The sequence below is a fragment of the Sinocyclocheilus grahami genome, unplaced genomic scaffold, assembly GCF_001515645.1.
Source record: "Sinocyclocheilus grahami isolate Dianchi unplaced genomic scaffold, SAMN03320097.WGS_v1.1 scaffold151.1, whole genome shotgun sequence".
NCBI classification, from domain to species: Eukaryota; Metazoa; Chordata; class Actinopteri; order Cypriniformes; family Cyprinidae; genus Sinocyclocheilus; species Sinocyclocheilus grahami.
In genome coordinates this window covers 1,329,414-1,344,901 of record NW_015505330.1, presented here as the reverse complement: position 1 = coordinate 1,344,901, position 15,488 = coordinate 1,329,414, and the positions used below count along the sequence as shown (strand labels likewise).

Genomic DNA, 15,488 nt, shown 5'->3' with positions numbered 1-15,488 from the left:
TTGTGAGTTTACAAAAAGAGTCTAAATTACCAACCAGTTTAATTGGCTTGACTGCATGATAACTTGCTTTTCACTGAGTCTAATTTTACAAGATGTCCTATGCCAGACAAACACTGTATGCTGTTAAGGAATTTGTTTAGATAACAAATAAACACAATGATCACGCACGTTTATCAAGCGTTCAGAAATGGACTGTATCTATGGTAACTGTCTCCGCTTTCCAAACAGACGAGCATCATTTGTAAAAGCGCACTCTTATACATATTCATGCATTTCAAAAGCTATGCGGTGCTGATTTACATACCAGAAATATACCTACCTATTCAAACTCAAGAGTCTGACGCCAAACGTTTTCAGAGACGTGCAGGTAAAGACGCCTAGTAAATAACCGGGAAGAGCTCCTGTTTGCAGAGGACCGCGCTGGTTTGTTTGAACTGAAGTCGCGTGGTGCCCCGGTATGTGTGTGTGTGTGTGTGTGTGTGTGTTTCTCGCGGTCGGAGACACTCCCCCTCCGCTGCTCTGGAGCTTTCTCTCCTCCTCTTGCGAATCCTACTATGGCCAAGAGCTTTCAGTCATGTAACTTCAGTAATAATCATAAAAAAGCCTCTCGCTGTTGCTAATAGCGTCGGTTTTGTTATTGATGTAACGTTAACTTACTGTATTCACAGAGAAACAATCCAAATCATGTGCGCCATTCGTGACGCATTATGATATTATATTCGATAATAATCGATATTAATTTCACAAAATCCACGTCATTGTGTTATTTGATAGTTTCGTACACAATTAATTGTACTTTCGGACGTTTTATATCGTTGTATACACCTTAAACGCTAAAGCGCGCTCAAACAGAAATCTTTCCTCAGCGGAATCAAACCCAACGTCTTCCATTCAACCAATCAGCCTCTAACTGTGTCAACGTCACGTACGTAATTAATATTCATGAGACAATCCTTTCCCGTAGTAGGATATGTTAATTCTCCCGTCAAAGTCACTTGTTTCAGTCGGAGAGGATGGCTTAATATTGAATATATCTACTATCTATATCTATAACTTATCTGTGCTGTCTAACCAAAGATGGTATTTTTGTCTGACCTTGACTTGCATGTAAGTAGCAATAGCTTTTTAAAACTTAATCATAGATAAAGGTGTACTAATCGGATATCAGTCGATCTTGATCTGTCTGGTAGTTAAAAAAAGACGAATATCAACCTTTTTACTTTACAAATTGAGTTGAAATATTCTGAAAAAGCTAGCAAAAATAATCTGTACAAAAAAATTGAATTCGAAATTGCTTGCGAAATCTTGGTGCACACTGCCCCTTTGTGGGGAGACATCTGCATTATATATTTTAGGAAATATTAACACAAGAGGGCGACAAATCATTCACAGTGCCGTTAGGTGACACTAGGGCCATTTTTCCTAATTTTAACTTCCACTTAATTAATTTGAACTAATATACTATTAATTAGTATATGATCAACACATGTTTCAAATGAAAGGTCAGCACAACACACACAGCATAAGATTTGAATGATTTATTAATAAAGTGAGGTCTTAACAATAGTTCCCATTCTCTTCTACACATCCTCTGGGGTTGATTTCACACTGCAGAACTGTTCATTCTTCTGTAATGCGGTCATTTATCATGATGGGAAGCATACTATCAAACACAGCTTTCCAGAACAGTCCTGTACATGTTAGACTGTCACCTTCCCCAGTATATTGCTTCCTTCTACTGTAAATATTAACTTTAAAAAACTAACATTTGTACATCATTTACACATCTGTATTCATAAAGCTTACAAATCACGCCAGCAGCAGTCTTGAGTCACTCTCTCCATCTGAGGGGCAAAGTACTTATATCTGTGTGTGAAGCCATGTGTGTATTAGTTGATTTGACATGTCAAACATTCCTCGTCTTCTTTTCTAATGGCAACAGTTCCTCAAATAGTCACATGCCTTAGTTTAGTAATCAGATGAGACTATAACATGTGATTAACAAACAAAAAAAATCTAAGACAACCTGCGGTTATCTCACAAATCGTAGATAACTGCGATAGCATAATAATACAGATTAGGTAATGCATTATGTGTGCATGCATGAAGGTATGTTTATTTATGCTGGATGCAAGAGTGAATGTGTTTCCCTGTCCATATGTGGATATTAGAAATACAAGCATGAGTAAGTGCTCATATAACAAAGCAGCTTTAGAATGATCACTCCGTCCCTCCCTCCCAAACTGGAATATATGCAAAACAACGCAGAATACTGTAAAATGACAGTTAATATTATCTGTATTTCTGTGACTTTATGGCACATTTAGATGTTTGTGGTTTGGTTTTTATTTTTCTGTCTTTTCTCTCACTCCTCTACAGTCCATACCCTTGTAAAAAGATAACTTTATCAGTTTTAACAAAATGGGCAAATACTATTAAATAAAACTATACCAGAACTACATAGAGACACTCACAATATCATTTTTTGTTTGCTTGCTTTCCTACAAGTGCATTCTGCTAATTTATGAGGTGAAATGATCTGATCTCTGGATTTTTTCAGCCAGCCAACATTCACATACTTCAGGTATGTCATCTGTTCAACAAACTACTCTGATTTTCATCCACAGTTCAACAAGAAGAGCAAAATATGTGTCTTTGTGCACAGCACAAAGGTGATATGTTATTACTATGTAATAAATGTGTTATAACTATGTAATAGACCATAAGACTCTTAATCCAAATGGAATTCTTTGTTGTTCTGAATCAAAACTCTGCCATTTCCATGAGTTTTATGACACAACCAGCTCAAACAAAAATCTGACTTGCCAAAAATCACCATATTTACAATTTCTCCAAATGTTCCATGCTCAATAACAGCCAGGTTAATGACAAACTCATTGCATCATGTGAAATTAAAACACATGATAGAAACTTATACTTGTCAGGCTAGGTACAGACCCAATGAAACATTATGGTACTTCAACACTTTTTTATATTAAACGGGGGAAAAACTTATGAGATGATTATTATGAAATCTGTTTCTGTTTTCAGGAGAGAGATAGGTGAGAATATCTTTCTGCATCCTGTAGAGGGGAAGTTTGAACATTTCATGTTTCTACAACCAAAGTAAAACATCTCTATACAACAAAAACATTCCTTATTCTCTACAATATAAAATTCAAGTGCAATCGAAGCTCCAAATACTAGTTAAACAACGTACACGTAACTAACTCTCATACCAACAAGTAGTCTTTGTCTTTTATCTTGTTTTTTTTTTTCTTTTTCTTTCATTTATCTGGCTTTGTCTTTCATGTTGTGGTCAGAGCAGAAAACGAATCCTTTCTTATACAGTTTGAAAAGAAAACTTTAAGTGCACTAGGATATTAAAACCCCCTTGTGCACATTCGGGGCATGAAAATAACATTTTCAAAACAAGAATATATATCTGTGTGTGTCTGTATAAGCTTGCACATAATTTTTTGTTCGCACACACACACACACATATATATATACATACACACATATACAAATATATACTGTAGATATCAAACATCCAAAGAGGGCTTTTGCAAAATCGAGCACATAAATATTAGCAAACAAAAAACAAACAAAGACAAAAAAGGACAAATGGACAAATCTCAGACAGGAAGAAGGCCAAACGTCTTTATCTTCTTGCAGTAGTGAGGCCTTCTGGGAGCTAGTGGAGAAAAGACAGGAAGAGAGACGGGGATAGAGCCGGGGTCATGGAAGAAATGTTCGGGTTTCTATTTATACGGCCGTAGAAACCTGGAGACTTTGGAGCGAAGCAGTTTGATAAAGGAACGTGGGAACATCTCCTTTGATTCCTGCACGGTGTATTTAAAGTAGTTGTGAGGGTGAGCCAGAACATCAAACAGAGCTTTAATCAGCTTCTTATCCTGAAAACACAGAAACAGATCATTAAAAGTGGTAGATAAAGTTAAGTTTGTCTACAGTTGCTTGTTGTAGTGAAAACATACGCTCACTTTTAATATCTCCTGGTGGTTTTCTGAGGCGTAAAGTCGACCATCTCGAACAATGTCTTCTATAAGTTGCTGGTAGTCTTCTGTAATGACAAACACACATTGCTTTCATCAACAAAAACTGATATATGTAGTATTTATTATTTATATTTTTTACAATTTACAGTCTCTACTGATTTTCAAATCTATTTTGTACCATATTCCGATTTTGGCAATATTTATGCATGTAAAAAGGCTGTATTTACTTAATAAAAAATACAATAAAAACAGTAGTATTGTGATATATTATTACAATTTAAAATAAATTTTCTATTTTAATATATTTTTAAATAATTTAAAATGTATTTATTTAAAAATTATTTTTATGTAATTTATTCCTGTAATTTTCAGCATCATTACACCAGTCTTCAGTGCCACATGATCCCTCAGAAATCATACTAATATGTTGATTTGCTGCTTAATAAACATTTCTGATAATCATGTTGTGAAGAGTTGTGCTGCTTAATATTTTTGTGGACACCGTGATGCATTTCTTCCCCCAGGAATCCAGGAGAAAAAATTAAATAAGCATTTATTTGAAATAGAAATCTTTAAATGTCCCTTTTTAGCAAGTTAATGCATTCTTACTGAATAAAAGTTATTATTATTATTATTTTTTTAATCTGACCTCAAACTTCTGAATTGTGTATTAATTATAAAGACTGACTAAATCTACAGTACCATTCACTTCTAATGTAACCTTACTTTATGTGAATGTGGGTGCCTAAATGTATATTGTTGTGTTCGGACTTTATCTTACCATCGTAAGTGACATACGGAACCTGAAATCCCTTTCCACTGTTTCCCTCATTAGATTTGAACTGGATCCACAGCTTGCGTGAGCGGGAGGTGAAGGCGATTGGTCGCTCATAAGTTTGGCATGTCTCATAAGTTGTAATGGAAGTTGGTTGGGCTAAAAAGAGAGGGGAGGAGCTCAGTAACGTGGATTCTTGCTGCAATAATTAACCAGCATCCAAAACGATAGGTATACCATACCACTCTTCCTCATGACAAGAACATCCCCGCACTCATCCTCAATAGGGAGAAAGATTTCTGGTACAACAATAAGGATGCGTCTCTTGTTCGGAGGGTTAATGGTCCAGACACAGTTCACATTAGATGGATAGTCGCCAGGATAGTTGGGAGATTCGATGTAGCCCATGAAATCTCCCAGCTCACCACCACATAGCTGATCTGTAAGGGATAAAACAGACAGAGCCTTGAATTCACTGCTAATTATGTCATCTGTGAGTGGATTTGCAAGTATCTGACTTACTTTTGCAGTGAGATACATTGTTAGCGCCGTCAAAATCTGTAGTGGTGTTTCCAGGGCAGGTGATGCAGTAGTTCTGTCCCGACTCAGACTGGTAGGAACCAGCCGGACACCGGATGCACCGGTGCGTGGTGGCATTATAATAATGCCCAAGAGCACAGTGAACTGGAAATATGGGAGAAGAGAGAATGCAAAATATATAAGAAATAAGCACGCTTAAGTGTTAACCAGGAGTCGCTGTGTTTCCCAGCATACCTTTGGCTTCACAGTCTCTAAAGGACATGCTGCCCGTGTGTTTAGTCATGAGTCCTCCTCCACAAGAGAAACACAACACTCGGCCCGGCTCAGGCTGGAAGGTTCCCAGCGGGCAAGGCTGACACGGACGGAAACCATCAGCAGAGAACTGACCTGCAGGACACTGGCCTACAACCAGAGAAAGAATTAAGCAACATTTTAAACATGAAATAAATAAAAACAGAACTTACACTACCATTCAAAAGTTGATAGTGGTTTTTAAAAAAAATGTTTTTGAAAGAAGTCTCTTTTGTTCACTAAGGCTGCATTTATTTAAAAAAAACAACAACAAAAAAAAGTAAAAATAGCAATATTGTGATACAGCATTACAAATGAAAATTGTGTTTTAAATTTTAAAATGCAATTTATTGCTGAATTTTCAGCAACATTACTCCAGTCTGTCACATGATTCTTTAGAAATCATTCTAATATGCTGATTTGCTGCTCAAAAACATTTCTTATTATCATCAATGTTGAAAACTGTTGTGCTGCTTAATTTTTTTGTGAAAACTGTCATACATTTTTTTAAGGATTCTTTGATGCCCCCATGCTGAATAAAAATAATAATAAAAAATTAAAAAAATTAAATATATAAGAATAGGGGACAGTTCATCTAAAAAGGAAAACAACATAAATTTCAGTCTGGTAATTACAAAAAAAAATTATCAAACTGGCTTTACAAAACTTAAAGAATATAGAAAACAAGCTGTATAGACTACTTTTATGGTGCTTTTTTGGTCCCTTTTGACAGCTTCACAGACTCTGTTCCTATTCACCACCACTGTATAGAAATGCACAGCCTGGATATTTAGCTAAATAAGTAGATAAACGGAAAAGTGGTTCATGATGTTCATCAGTTATGCATCATGGAATTTTAATTCCACAAGGGGGAGCTAAAAGCAAAGAGATCTCAATCAATAGTCAATTGAACTGAAGTACTGAAGTATTATGAGCATTATGTGCACTGCGGCACGTGTGAGAATCACCTAAAAATGGATTAGAATTGGGTTGTGGTTGTGCTTGAGCAGCTCAACTGGTCAAATTGGGCTTCCACCTACCAACTGATCCAGACTTTCCTCAGTCCTTCATTAGAAATCTCACATTTGCATGATAATGAGCAATTCTGGGATTTCAATTCAGGCTATATTGACCCCGAATTTCAAAATGAATGGATTAATTAAAAAAAAAGGGGATGGTCTTTCCAATAATCAATAGGTGTTTTATTACCATCACAAAGCTATTCATTGATTGAGTGTTTGATAACTTGTATCCACACACACCTCCGCATTCGGAGACGTTCTTGGCCCCTGCGATGTCCTGTCCCTCGGTGCTGGGGCAGGGCTCGCAGGACAGCTGGCCCTCTCTGTCCTGATAGGTTCCTGGTGGACACATCATGCACTGTTCCTGTTCTCCGCTGTAGAACGTTCCCACACTGCAGCTGACTGGGAGACACATGAACACACAGAAGCGCACCCAGACACAGACTTATGAAACTGTCTTCAATACACCAGATCAGAAAACAAAAGCGTTTCCCTGAATGCTCACCACACTTCCCGTCGGTGAGGACTTGTCCTATACTGCAGGTCTCATCTCCCTCTGTCTGCCGCATGGCACGCTGGGCCACCTCGTACGCCGTGCCAGAGAACTGAATGTAGAACTGCTGCTTACTGATGGACTTCCTTAGTGTGCGCATGGCATTCTGCAGCCTCTGTTTGGTCTTCTCACGCACACAGTCCACATTACATGATTCTGACACATATATAAAGATGAAAACAATCACATTTACATCCTAAAGTCACAGATGGTACCACATGGAAATTGTGAACGTAGAGAGAACTACCATACACACATGAAGGCAATGTTACCTGAGGCTTCCTCTTCTTTCATTTCCATCTCAAACTCCGCTGTGATGTGGGAGACTTCCTTGGATGGAGACTTGCGGCCACGACGGCGCTTTTTGGACGAGTCGCACTTCAGATTCACAAATGTCACCTGACAGTCATCTGTGCACGGGAACTGACCAGCTGCTGAAAGAAAAGGAAAGATAAAAGGAGAAGAAAAATTAAAAGGAATCAAGAAAAGGAGAAGCAAAAAAAAAAGGTAAATGAAACCGAAAAAAGGAAGAGAATATATGGGATAGGAAAAAAATAGGAGACAGAAAATGGAAATGGGTAAAAAGGTGAAAGAAAAAAAGGAGATGAGAAAGAAGAAGAGAAGGGAAAAGGGTGAAGAGAAAAACCAAACAAAACAAGAAAAAGAAATATGAAATGGAGAAGAAAAAAAGATAGTAAACAGGAAGAGGAAATGGGGGAAAAAATAAAAGAAACAGAGAAGAGAAAAAGGAAATCAGAGGCAAAAAGAAGTGAAAGGGAAAAGGTGAAAAGGAGAAGATAATAGGTAATGGGAACATGAAGAGAAAAAGGGAAAGAGAAACAAGGAAGAAGAAAAATAGGAAAAGGAGAAGAAAATGTAAAGGAAAAGTAACAGGGGAAAAAATGTAAAGGAAGCAGGACAATTGCAAGGAAAGGATAAAGGACAATGTAGAAGAGGAAAAAAGGAAAGAAAGTAGGAATCAGAAAACAGAAAGGGAAACAGAAAAGGAAAAGGAAAAGGAAGAGTAGACGTGAAAAGAAAATGTAAAGGAAACATGAAAAGAAGGACAAAAAATACATAAAACAGGACAATTGAAAGGAAAGGAAATAGGACAAAGAAAAAGAGAAAAGGGAAAGAAAACAGGAGAAAGGCATTGAGAAGGGAATAGGAATATCAAAAAAGAAAAGAAACAGGAAAAATATAAAAGTAACAGGACACAGAAGAGGAGGAAAACGGAAAGAAAACAGGAAACAAGAAGAAAAAGGAAAGGAAACGGGACAAAGGAGAAAAGAGAGAATGCATTCAGTATTTATAATTTTATGAAAACAATTTTTAAATGTGCAGTGTTTGGCATGTTATTTCTCACCCTGCAGGCCCTGCTTTCCCATATCCTTGTGTTTCTCCTTATTGCGGGGTCTCAGGTGGCACTTGGCGTCTTTGATCTTAAAGCGTGCTTTCTGCTTCACAGGCTGGGCCAGCGTCTCTGATGGACAGGAAATCGGCAAAGTCTCACTTTCACTTGCACGATTTGGATAATAATCATGGAAAACAACAAAATATGAGGCCTTTTACAAATCCAACATTCAAACACACTAAATCTTGTGGGCTGAGAGGTATCTAGTTTAGCACAACAAGTCCAAAGTCAGTGAGAGAATGAAGGGAGACGAAGGGTCACGCTGAAAACGAGAACACGCTGTGGTTGAGGACTTCAGCTGGTCTTCTAGAACCATATCGAGCGTGTGGCGGTTTTGGATGTTGCGGTAGGAGTTTGGTAGTGAACCTTTAAGAATGTTTTTTTTTCTTTCTAGAATGTGTGAATCGAGCGTTAATCGTCTGTTTACTCGTTCTCCCCGGGCCCCGTGTGTAGAGGCCCTCAGGAGCCGCTGTGGTAGAATCCCGTCTGTGTATTTCAAATCCGTCAGCATGTAGATGTGCAGCCAGCACAGAGTCATTTACTCAGGTTCACAGCATTCCTATGTATGCTGTCCAAAACAAGAAACGGCGCGCGTGTGTGTGTGTGCGAGAGTATTTCTAAGCAGTCTGTCTGTCTGTCTGTCTGTCTGTGCCTTGCTTTGCTGTCCAAAATCTACACAACGAACCACATGGGGAATGTCGAAATCTGAGAGCTGGGAAAGAGAGAGTACTGGGGATAATAGTAACGTGTTTGTGACCTCAGCAGGGTTGAATGATAGGACCTGTCCTAATTCTCCTCGCAGATCTGCGTTTGAGCCCTTTTTTTAGTGATCCAATGTCTATAATGCAATGTAATGGAGTGGAACGGGTCTTGCCACAAGACCTGTTTACAGTTGTCCTGTCTAAACTCTGCTGGAGGGGCCACAAAAGGCAGATAGGTATTCTGGGACAAGGCAAAGGCATGTGAACGTCAGCACTGCCATTGTACTGAGTGAACTGAGAGGCTGAGAAGTAAGGCACAGTAGAATTACTGTGCATGGAAAGGAAAACAAGAAAAAAGAGAGGAGATAAGATGAAGAAGAAATTAAGATAAGAGAAACACCTAAGCGTCTTAGAGAAAGGAAAGGAAAGGAAAGGAAAGGAAAGGAAAGGAAAGGAAAGGAAAGGAAAGGAAAGGGAGAATAGAAAAAGGGGAAAAGAAAAAAATTGAAGAAAAAATAAAGAAAAGGAAAGGAAACAGGGAAAAGGAGAAGAGATAAAGGAAAGGAAATGAAAGGAAAGGAAAGAGAAACTGAAGAAGAGATAAAGAAAAATAAAGGAACTGGAAATGAAAGGAAACAGGAAAAAAGAAGAAAAGAAGAGATAAAGGAAAGGAAACAGGAAATGGGGTAAGAGATAAATAAAAAAGCCAGATAGGTATTCTGGGACAAGGCAAAGGCATGTGAACGTCAGCACTGCCATTGTACTGAGTGAACTGAGAGGCTGAGAAGTAAGGCACAGTAGAATTACTGTGCATGGAAAGGAAAACAAGAAAAAAGAGAGGAGATAAGATGAAGAAGAAATTAATATAAGAGAAACACCTAAGCGTCTTAGAGAAAGGAAAGGAAAGGAAAGGAAAGGAAAGGAAAGGAAAGGAAAGGAAAGGAAAGGAAAGGGAGAATAGAAAAAGGGGAAAAGATCATGGAAAGAAAAAAATTGAAGAAAAAATAAAGAAAAGGAAAGGAAACAGGGAAAAGGAGAAGAGATAAAGGAAAGGAAATGAAAGGAAAGGAAAGAGAAACTGAAGAAGAGATAAAGAAAAATAAAGGAACTGGAAATGAAAGGAAAGGAAAGGAAAGGAAAGGAAAGGAAAGGAAAGGAAAGGAAAGGAAAGGAAAGGAAAGGGAGAATAGAAAAAGGGGAAAAGATCATGGAAAGAAAAAAATTGAAGAAAAAATAAAGAAAAGGAAAGGAAACAGGGAAAAGGAGAAGAGATAAAGGAAAGGAAATGAAAGGAAAGGAAAGAGAAACTGAAGAAGAGATAAAGAAAAATAAAGGAACTGGAAATGAAAGGAAACAGGAAAAAAGAAGAAAAGAAGAGATAAAGGAAAGGAAACAGGAAATGGGGTAAGAGATAAATAAAAGGAAAAGAAACAGGAAAACGTAGAGGAGATGGGAAAGGAAAGTGGAAAAGAGGAAATGAGAAAGGAAAAGGGAGAGGAAACAAAAGAAAAGAAAAGGAAAAGATGAAGGGAAAGCAAGGAAAAGAAACAGGAAAGGGAAACAAGGAAATAGAGAAGAGGAAAAAGGAAAGAGAAGAAAAAGGAGATGAATGGAAAGAAACAGAAAATGCAAAAGAGAAAAGGATCAAAAGACAAATGAAAGAAAAGGGAAGAAAGAGAAAAGGAAAAAACAGAAACGGGAAAAAAGGAAAATAAATCAGGAAAAAGAAACAGGAAAAGCAAGGAAAGGAAACAGAAACATTTTGGAAAGGAAACAAGAAAATAGATAATAAGGAAAGGAATGTAATGGAAAGAAACAGAAAAGGAAGAACAGAATAGTAAAGGAAACAAAAGGCAGCTGAAGAAGAAAACAAGAGGAAAGATAAGAGAAATGGAAAGGAAAAAGAAAAGTATTGGGAAGAAATTAAATGGTAAAATAAATAAGAGAAAGAAAAGGAAAGCGAAGAGAAAAAAAGAATGGAAGGAAACATGAAAAGCAAGTGTTCGGTCTTATGAGTGTTTCTATGAATCGAATGACATAGTGCAAGCTAGCTTTGTAATGCATGCTAGGCTACTGTTTGTAGTGCATACTTGACTGTAGTACTGTACATGCATGTTTATGAGAGAGAATGTAGCCTTTGTCTCAGAGCTGTGCAGATAAACCACAGTTTAACAAATGAGTACAGGACGTAGACAGATGTAAGATGTACCTTTGCAGGTTTGCAGGGAGCTACTGCTGGAAGTAGTGACGTTCCTCTTCACTGGAACTTTACCTGGCTGGACAGGTACACCGCAGCTCAGAGTGTAACTGTTCTCAGAGTCTAAATCACACACACACACAGAGAGAGAAAACACTTTTAAACAGATGCTCCTGGTCCAGGTGCTGCATGCACCTGAGTAATGTTTTGTAGTGTGTGTGTATAATGTAAATGTATGTGTGTGTGTGTGTGTGTGTGTGTGTGTGTGGAGAGAGGGTTGGCTGTCAGGATGACAGAGTACTGGGAAGTTGTCTAGAGAGTCATTGGCCTGACTTTGGCCTTGCCACAAATCGTCCAATGGCAGGCTGAATATTTCTGTTGGCGTGAGGCTTCAGACCCCGGGTGAACAGGATTAAAAGAGGTTTTCTACAGCTTTAGTGCTCACTGTGTGAACCCGGGGAGACCATTAACACACACATACAGAGAATCCAAAAGTTATAAACACACACACTCACAAAGATAAATACTCATATATTCAAATTCACATGGATCTTATTTAAAGATGAAAATTTGATTTTATTAATTTAATTTATTCTAGTACATACTATTAGGACACACTTCAGATTAGTGCAGATAAATTTTTTTAGTGCATAATAGATTTTATAGTGCATATTAGCTTTTATAATGTACACTACTTTCCATATACATGTACTGCATTGTTGATTTCAACATTACATTTTTATCATATAATTATACACAATTTTATTTTTAGTAATTTTATGCTAATAACAAGAAAAACACAATTTACTGATGGGGTTAGGATTTAAATTATTCAACATTATCTGTCAATGTATTTTAAGGAAGCTATTTATTTAAAAATAAATAATATTTATTTTTTTGTGGTGCATACTAGATTTCATTGTGCACATGAACTTTTATAACTTTTTATACTTTTTGAAGTACATCCACTGCATTGAAAACTGTTTTTAGCATAAAATGCAGTCGATCTGTGCTTTAAAAAGAAAGAAAGAAAGAAAAATTTACCAATGGGGTTCAAAGAAAAATGAATACATATTAATTGAAACTATTTTAAGATTGTTAGGATATTTTGAATACTTATTTTTGTAGCGCATAACAGACTTTATAGTTAGCTGTTATAATGCACACTATTTTTTTCTTGTTTTCTACTAAAAAAGGGTTGAAATTCGTTAAACATAATTAGAATTGAAAAAAAAATTCCATTGGCAATTTTTTTTCATTTTCTTGTTTTAAGAATAAAAATCACTGTATTTTAGTAAATTTGTGCTTCAAACAAGCAAGAAAAAAAAATTCTGAAATTAATTTACTTTCAAGTTTTCCTTTCTCTTTGGAGTGTTACAAGCTCTTGGTGCATAGAGAAGATCTGTAAAGTTGCAAAGACTAAAGTCTCAAATCCAAAGAGATATTCTATATAAAAGTTAAGAGTCAGCCACACCTACCTAAAACGGCTCGTTCTAACATGCCCCCACATATCTACGTCAATATGTGGAAATATTAGCATAATGCCGCCCAAATGTTCACGCAAAGAAAGAAGGCGTGGTTTCAGGAACAGTAGTAGTGTTGATGCAGCCATGTCAGGGAGACGGTGTGTGTTTCTGTGTGAAAGCAAAAGCACTTTATTTGGCCTTCCGGAAGTAGATGCAATTAGGAATCATTGGTTAAGATTTATTTACAACAGAACAGCACAACCCAGATGTTCGAATTTGTGCAATGCATTTTATGGACGACAGTTTTTTGAGCCTAGGAGAGTACGAGGCTGGCTGTGCACAAAGGCTATTTCTAAAAAAAAAAAAGGGTCAATTCCGACTTTGCTATGACAATCTGGCGCTTCTGAATCAGCTACTGTTTTGTTATTAGTTTAAGTATTTGCTATTGACTGTTCAAATGCAGAGTTTTGTGCAGCGCAGAGTAACGCGTCGTGTGTGTGTGTGTGTGTGTGTGAGGGGAACACGGGGTCACATCACAGGAGAGTGAACTGCCTGTCAGAAATCATAGCACGTCAGCTGTCTTAACCGCGGCTTGTGTACTGCATCATCACTGTGTCTGTCACGCGACTCTGTTGCCCTTTCGGGCTTGAACTGATGGTGAAACTAACGACATTATTAACTCTCTTGATATTTACTTTGAAAGCTTGAAGCTCCCGATTATGGTAAGTTACATTTCCGACGCATGCTTGTGGTGTTCGGCCAATCACAATGCACTGGGTCAGCTGGCCAATCAGAGCAGACTGCGCTTGTCAAAGGAGGGGGCTTTGTTGAAAATGAAAGAGGTGGGGCATAGAGGACCTACGATAATGTACAGTATTTGAAAAAGAATGTGTTTTTTGAACATTAAAGAATGTCAACATATTCTGTTACACCAGATACACAAAATAATGATCTTTAAAATAGCATCATATGACCCCTTTAAAGGATGTTTAGATATATTTTGAATACATATTAGAGATGTGACTAGAAAAAACTAGTATGAAAAAATAGAGTTTTTTAGATTGTAGTGGGTGAGAATGTAGCCCTTGTGTAAGAGCTGCACAGATGAATCACGGTTTAATGAATCAGGACTTGTCTGAAAGTTACTTATGGGTGTTAATATGTTTATGCTCATTCCTCTAAACTGATGGTCCTTGCATAAAATTGGTCAGAGACAAGTTTTGGACATCTAACACCTTAATACCTTTACCAAATCAGTCCACAGAGATGATAGATGTACTTATGAAATATCGCCACTTTCTCACAGAAAGTCAAAAATCACATTCACATGAGTCCTCTGGTCAAGCCAGCTGTACGTAAACCTTTATGGTTTGTTTGGTCATCTAACATTTATAGTTATGACAGTTCAATGTCTTTACAAGTGGTAGCAAGCTTAATACTTCATTTCTGGCTAGTTTTTGCTCATTCCATCAGACTCTTCATCATCCTTTATTAATGATTAAGATTTGCTTTGTTTAGTGCATTAAATATGCATCATGCTTGAAACAAAGATTGACCCTATGGCACATGTGATATAAGGTTTAAACCACTAGAGGGCAGCAGAGGTCAACGACTCTTTGCGCCAATAACAATAAATGGAGTGCTTAATCTAAATAAATAATTTCCTTTCAGATGTATGACATCTGCATTTTTCATGTTTAACAAATCAAACTGCACTTAATGTATCCGAAAACAACGCAGAATCACATGCTGTTCAACTAACTTCCACAGAAATCCCAAAAAGTGAGGTACTGACCTGCCAGGAAAAGTGCGTTTGACGGACAGGACAGCGAACACACCTCCCCTCCACCTGTCTTGGTGCAGCTAAGCTGAGCACGAGGTGTCGGCTTTCCATTTGGGAGGCATTTTACCGCCTCTGAGGGACAAGCCAGATGCGTTACCATGGAAACGGCAAACATTATGGGATATTTCGAGATGAGGAATGAAGGGAGGACTCACCAACACAGTCTTTCTTGTTCCAATGGAGCTTTTGACCAGGAGGACACACACACTCGTAACTGCCCGCTGTGTTAACGCAGCCATATTCACAGCTCCCATTATTAATGCTGCACTCATCAATATCTGTCACACACAGATGTCAGTTTGAGTATCAGATTGTGATTTTTCATATTTAAAAGAGTGAGAACCATTGGCTGGTTTTGAGATTGTGAACTCACCACCGCAGTGTGTGAGGCCATACAAACTGTGACCTTTGTGACACACACACTCAAAGCTTCCCGGGTAGTTGATGCAGATGTGGTCACATGTCCTCTCAAAGGAGCACTCATCAATATCTGCAGAGAACAAACAAAGAACACAACACCATTAAAGCAAATCACATGTGTGTAATAATTTCCTGGCTTGCAGTAAAAATGACCACCAAAAGTGGTGATTTCATCAGGATCTTTGGATATTCACCATCAGTATCCTAAAAGACAAAAAACAGCCTACTCTTTTGACTTTTTTTGGGG

General features: G+C 37.6%; 2 protein-coding genes across 6 annotated transcripts in view; both read right to left on the bottom strand.

Annotated features, from left to right (window-relative positions):
* Positions 1-774, bottom strand: part of mpped1 (metallophosphoesterase domain containing 1) — a 54,828-nt gene extending 54,054 nt beyond the window's left edge. The window contains exon 1 of one of the 2 annotated variants that reach the window (XR_001609959.1): positions 320-774. The gene's annotated coding sequence lies outside the window, so the exon portion shown is untranslated. The remainder of the gene's footprint in view (positions 1-319) is intronic. The other variant, XM_016281654.1, reaches the window with a different exon arrangement.
* Positions 775-1,543: 769 nt separating this feature from the next.
* Positions 1,544-15,488, bottom strand: part of LOC107592233 (signal peptide, CUB and EGF-like domain-containing protein 1) — a 71,552-nt gene continuing 57,607 nt past the window's right edge. For 2 of the 4 annotated variants that reach the window (XM_016281650.1, XM_016281652.1), the window contains 14 exons: positions 15,195-15,311; positions 14,977-15,099; positions 14,774-14,893; positions 11,525-11,635; positions 8,567-8,683; positions 7,473-7,634; positions 7,153-7,356; positions 6,888-7,049; positions 5,569-5,736; positions 5,317-5,478; positions 5,037-5,234; positions 4,801-4,953; positions 4,005-4,084; positions 1,544-3,917 (listed from right to left, as the gene is read on the bottom strand). In XM_016281650.1, the coding sequence (XP_016137136.1) occupies positions 3,765-3,917; positions 4,005-4,084; positions 4,801-4,953; positions 5,037-5,234; positions 5,317-5,478; positions 5,569-5,736; positions 6,888-7,049; positions 7,153-7,356; positions 7,473-7,634; positions 8,567-8,683; positions 11,525-11,635; positions 14,774-14,893; positions 14,977-15,099; positions 15,195-15,311 (2,030 nt within the window). In that variant the 3' untranslated portion in view covers positions 1,544-3,764. The remainder of the gene's footprint in view (positions 3,918-4,004; positions 4,085-4,800; positions 4,954-5,036; positions 5,235-5,316; positions 5,479-5,568; positions 5,737-6,887; positions 7,050-7,152; positions 7,357-7,472; positions 7,635-8,566; positions 8,684-11,524; positions 11,636-14,773; positions 14,894-14,976; positions 15,100-15,194; positions 15,312-15,488) is intronic. The other 2 variants (XM_016281651.1, XM_016281653.1) reach the window with 1 other exon arrangement.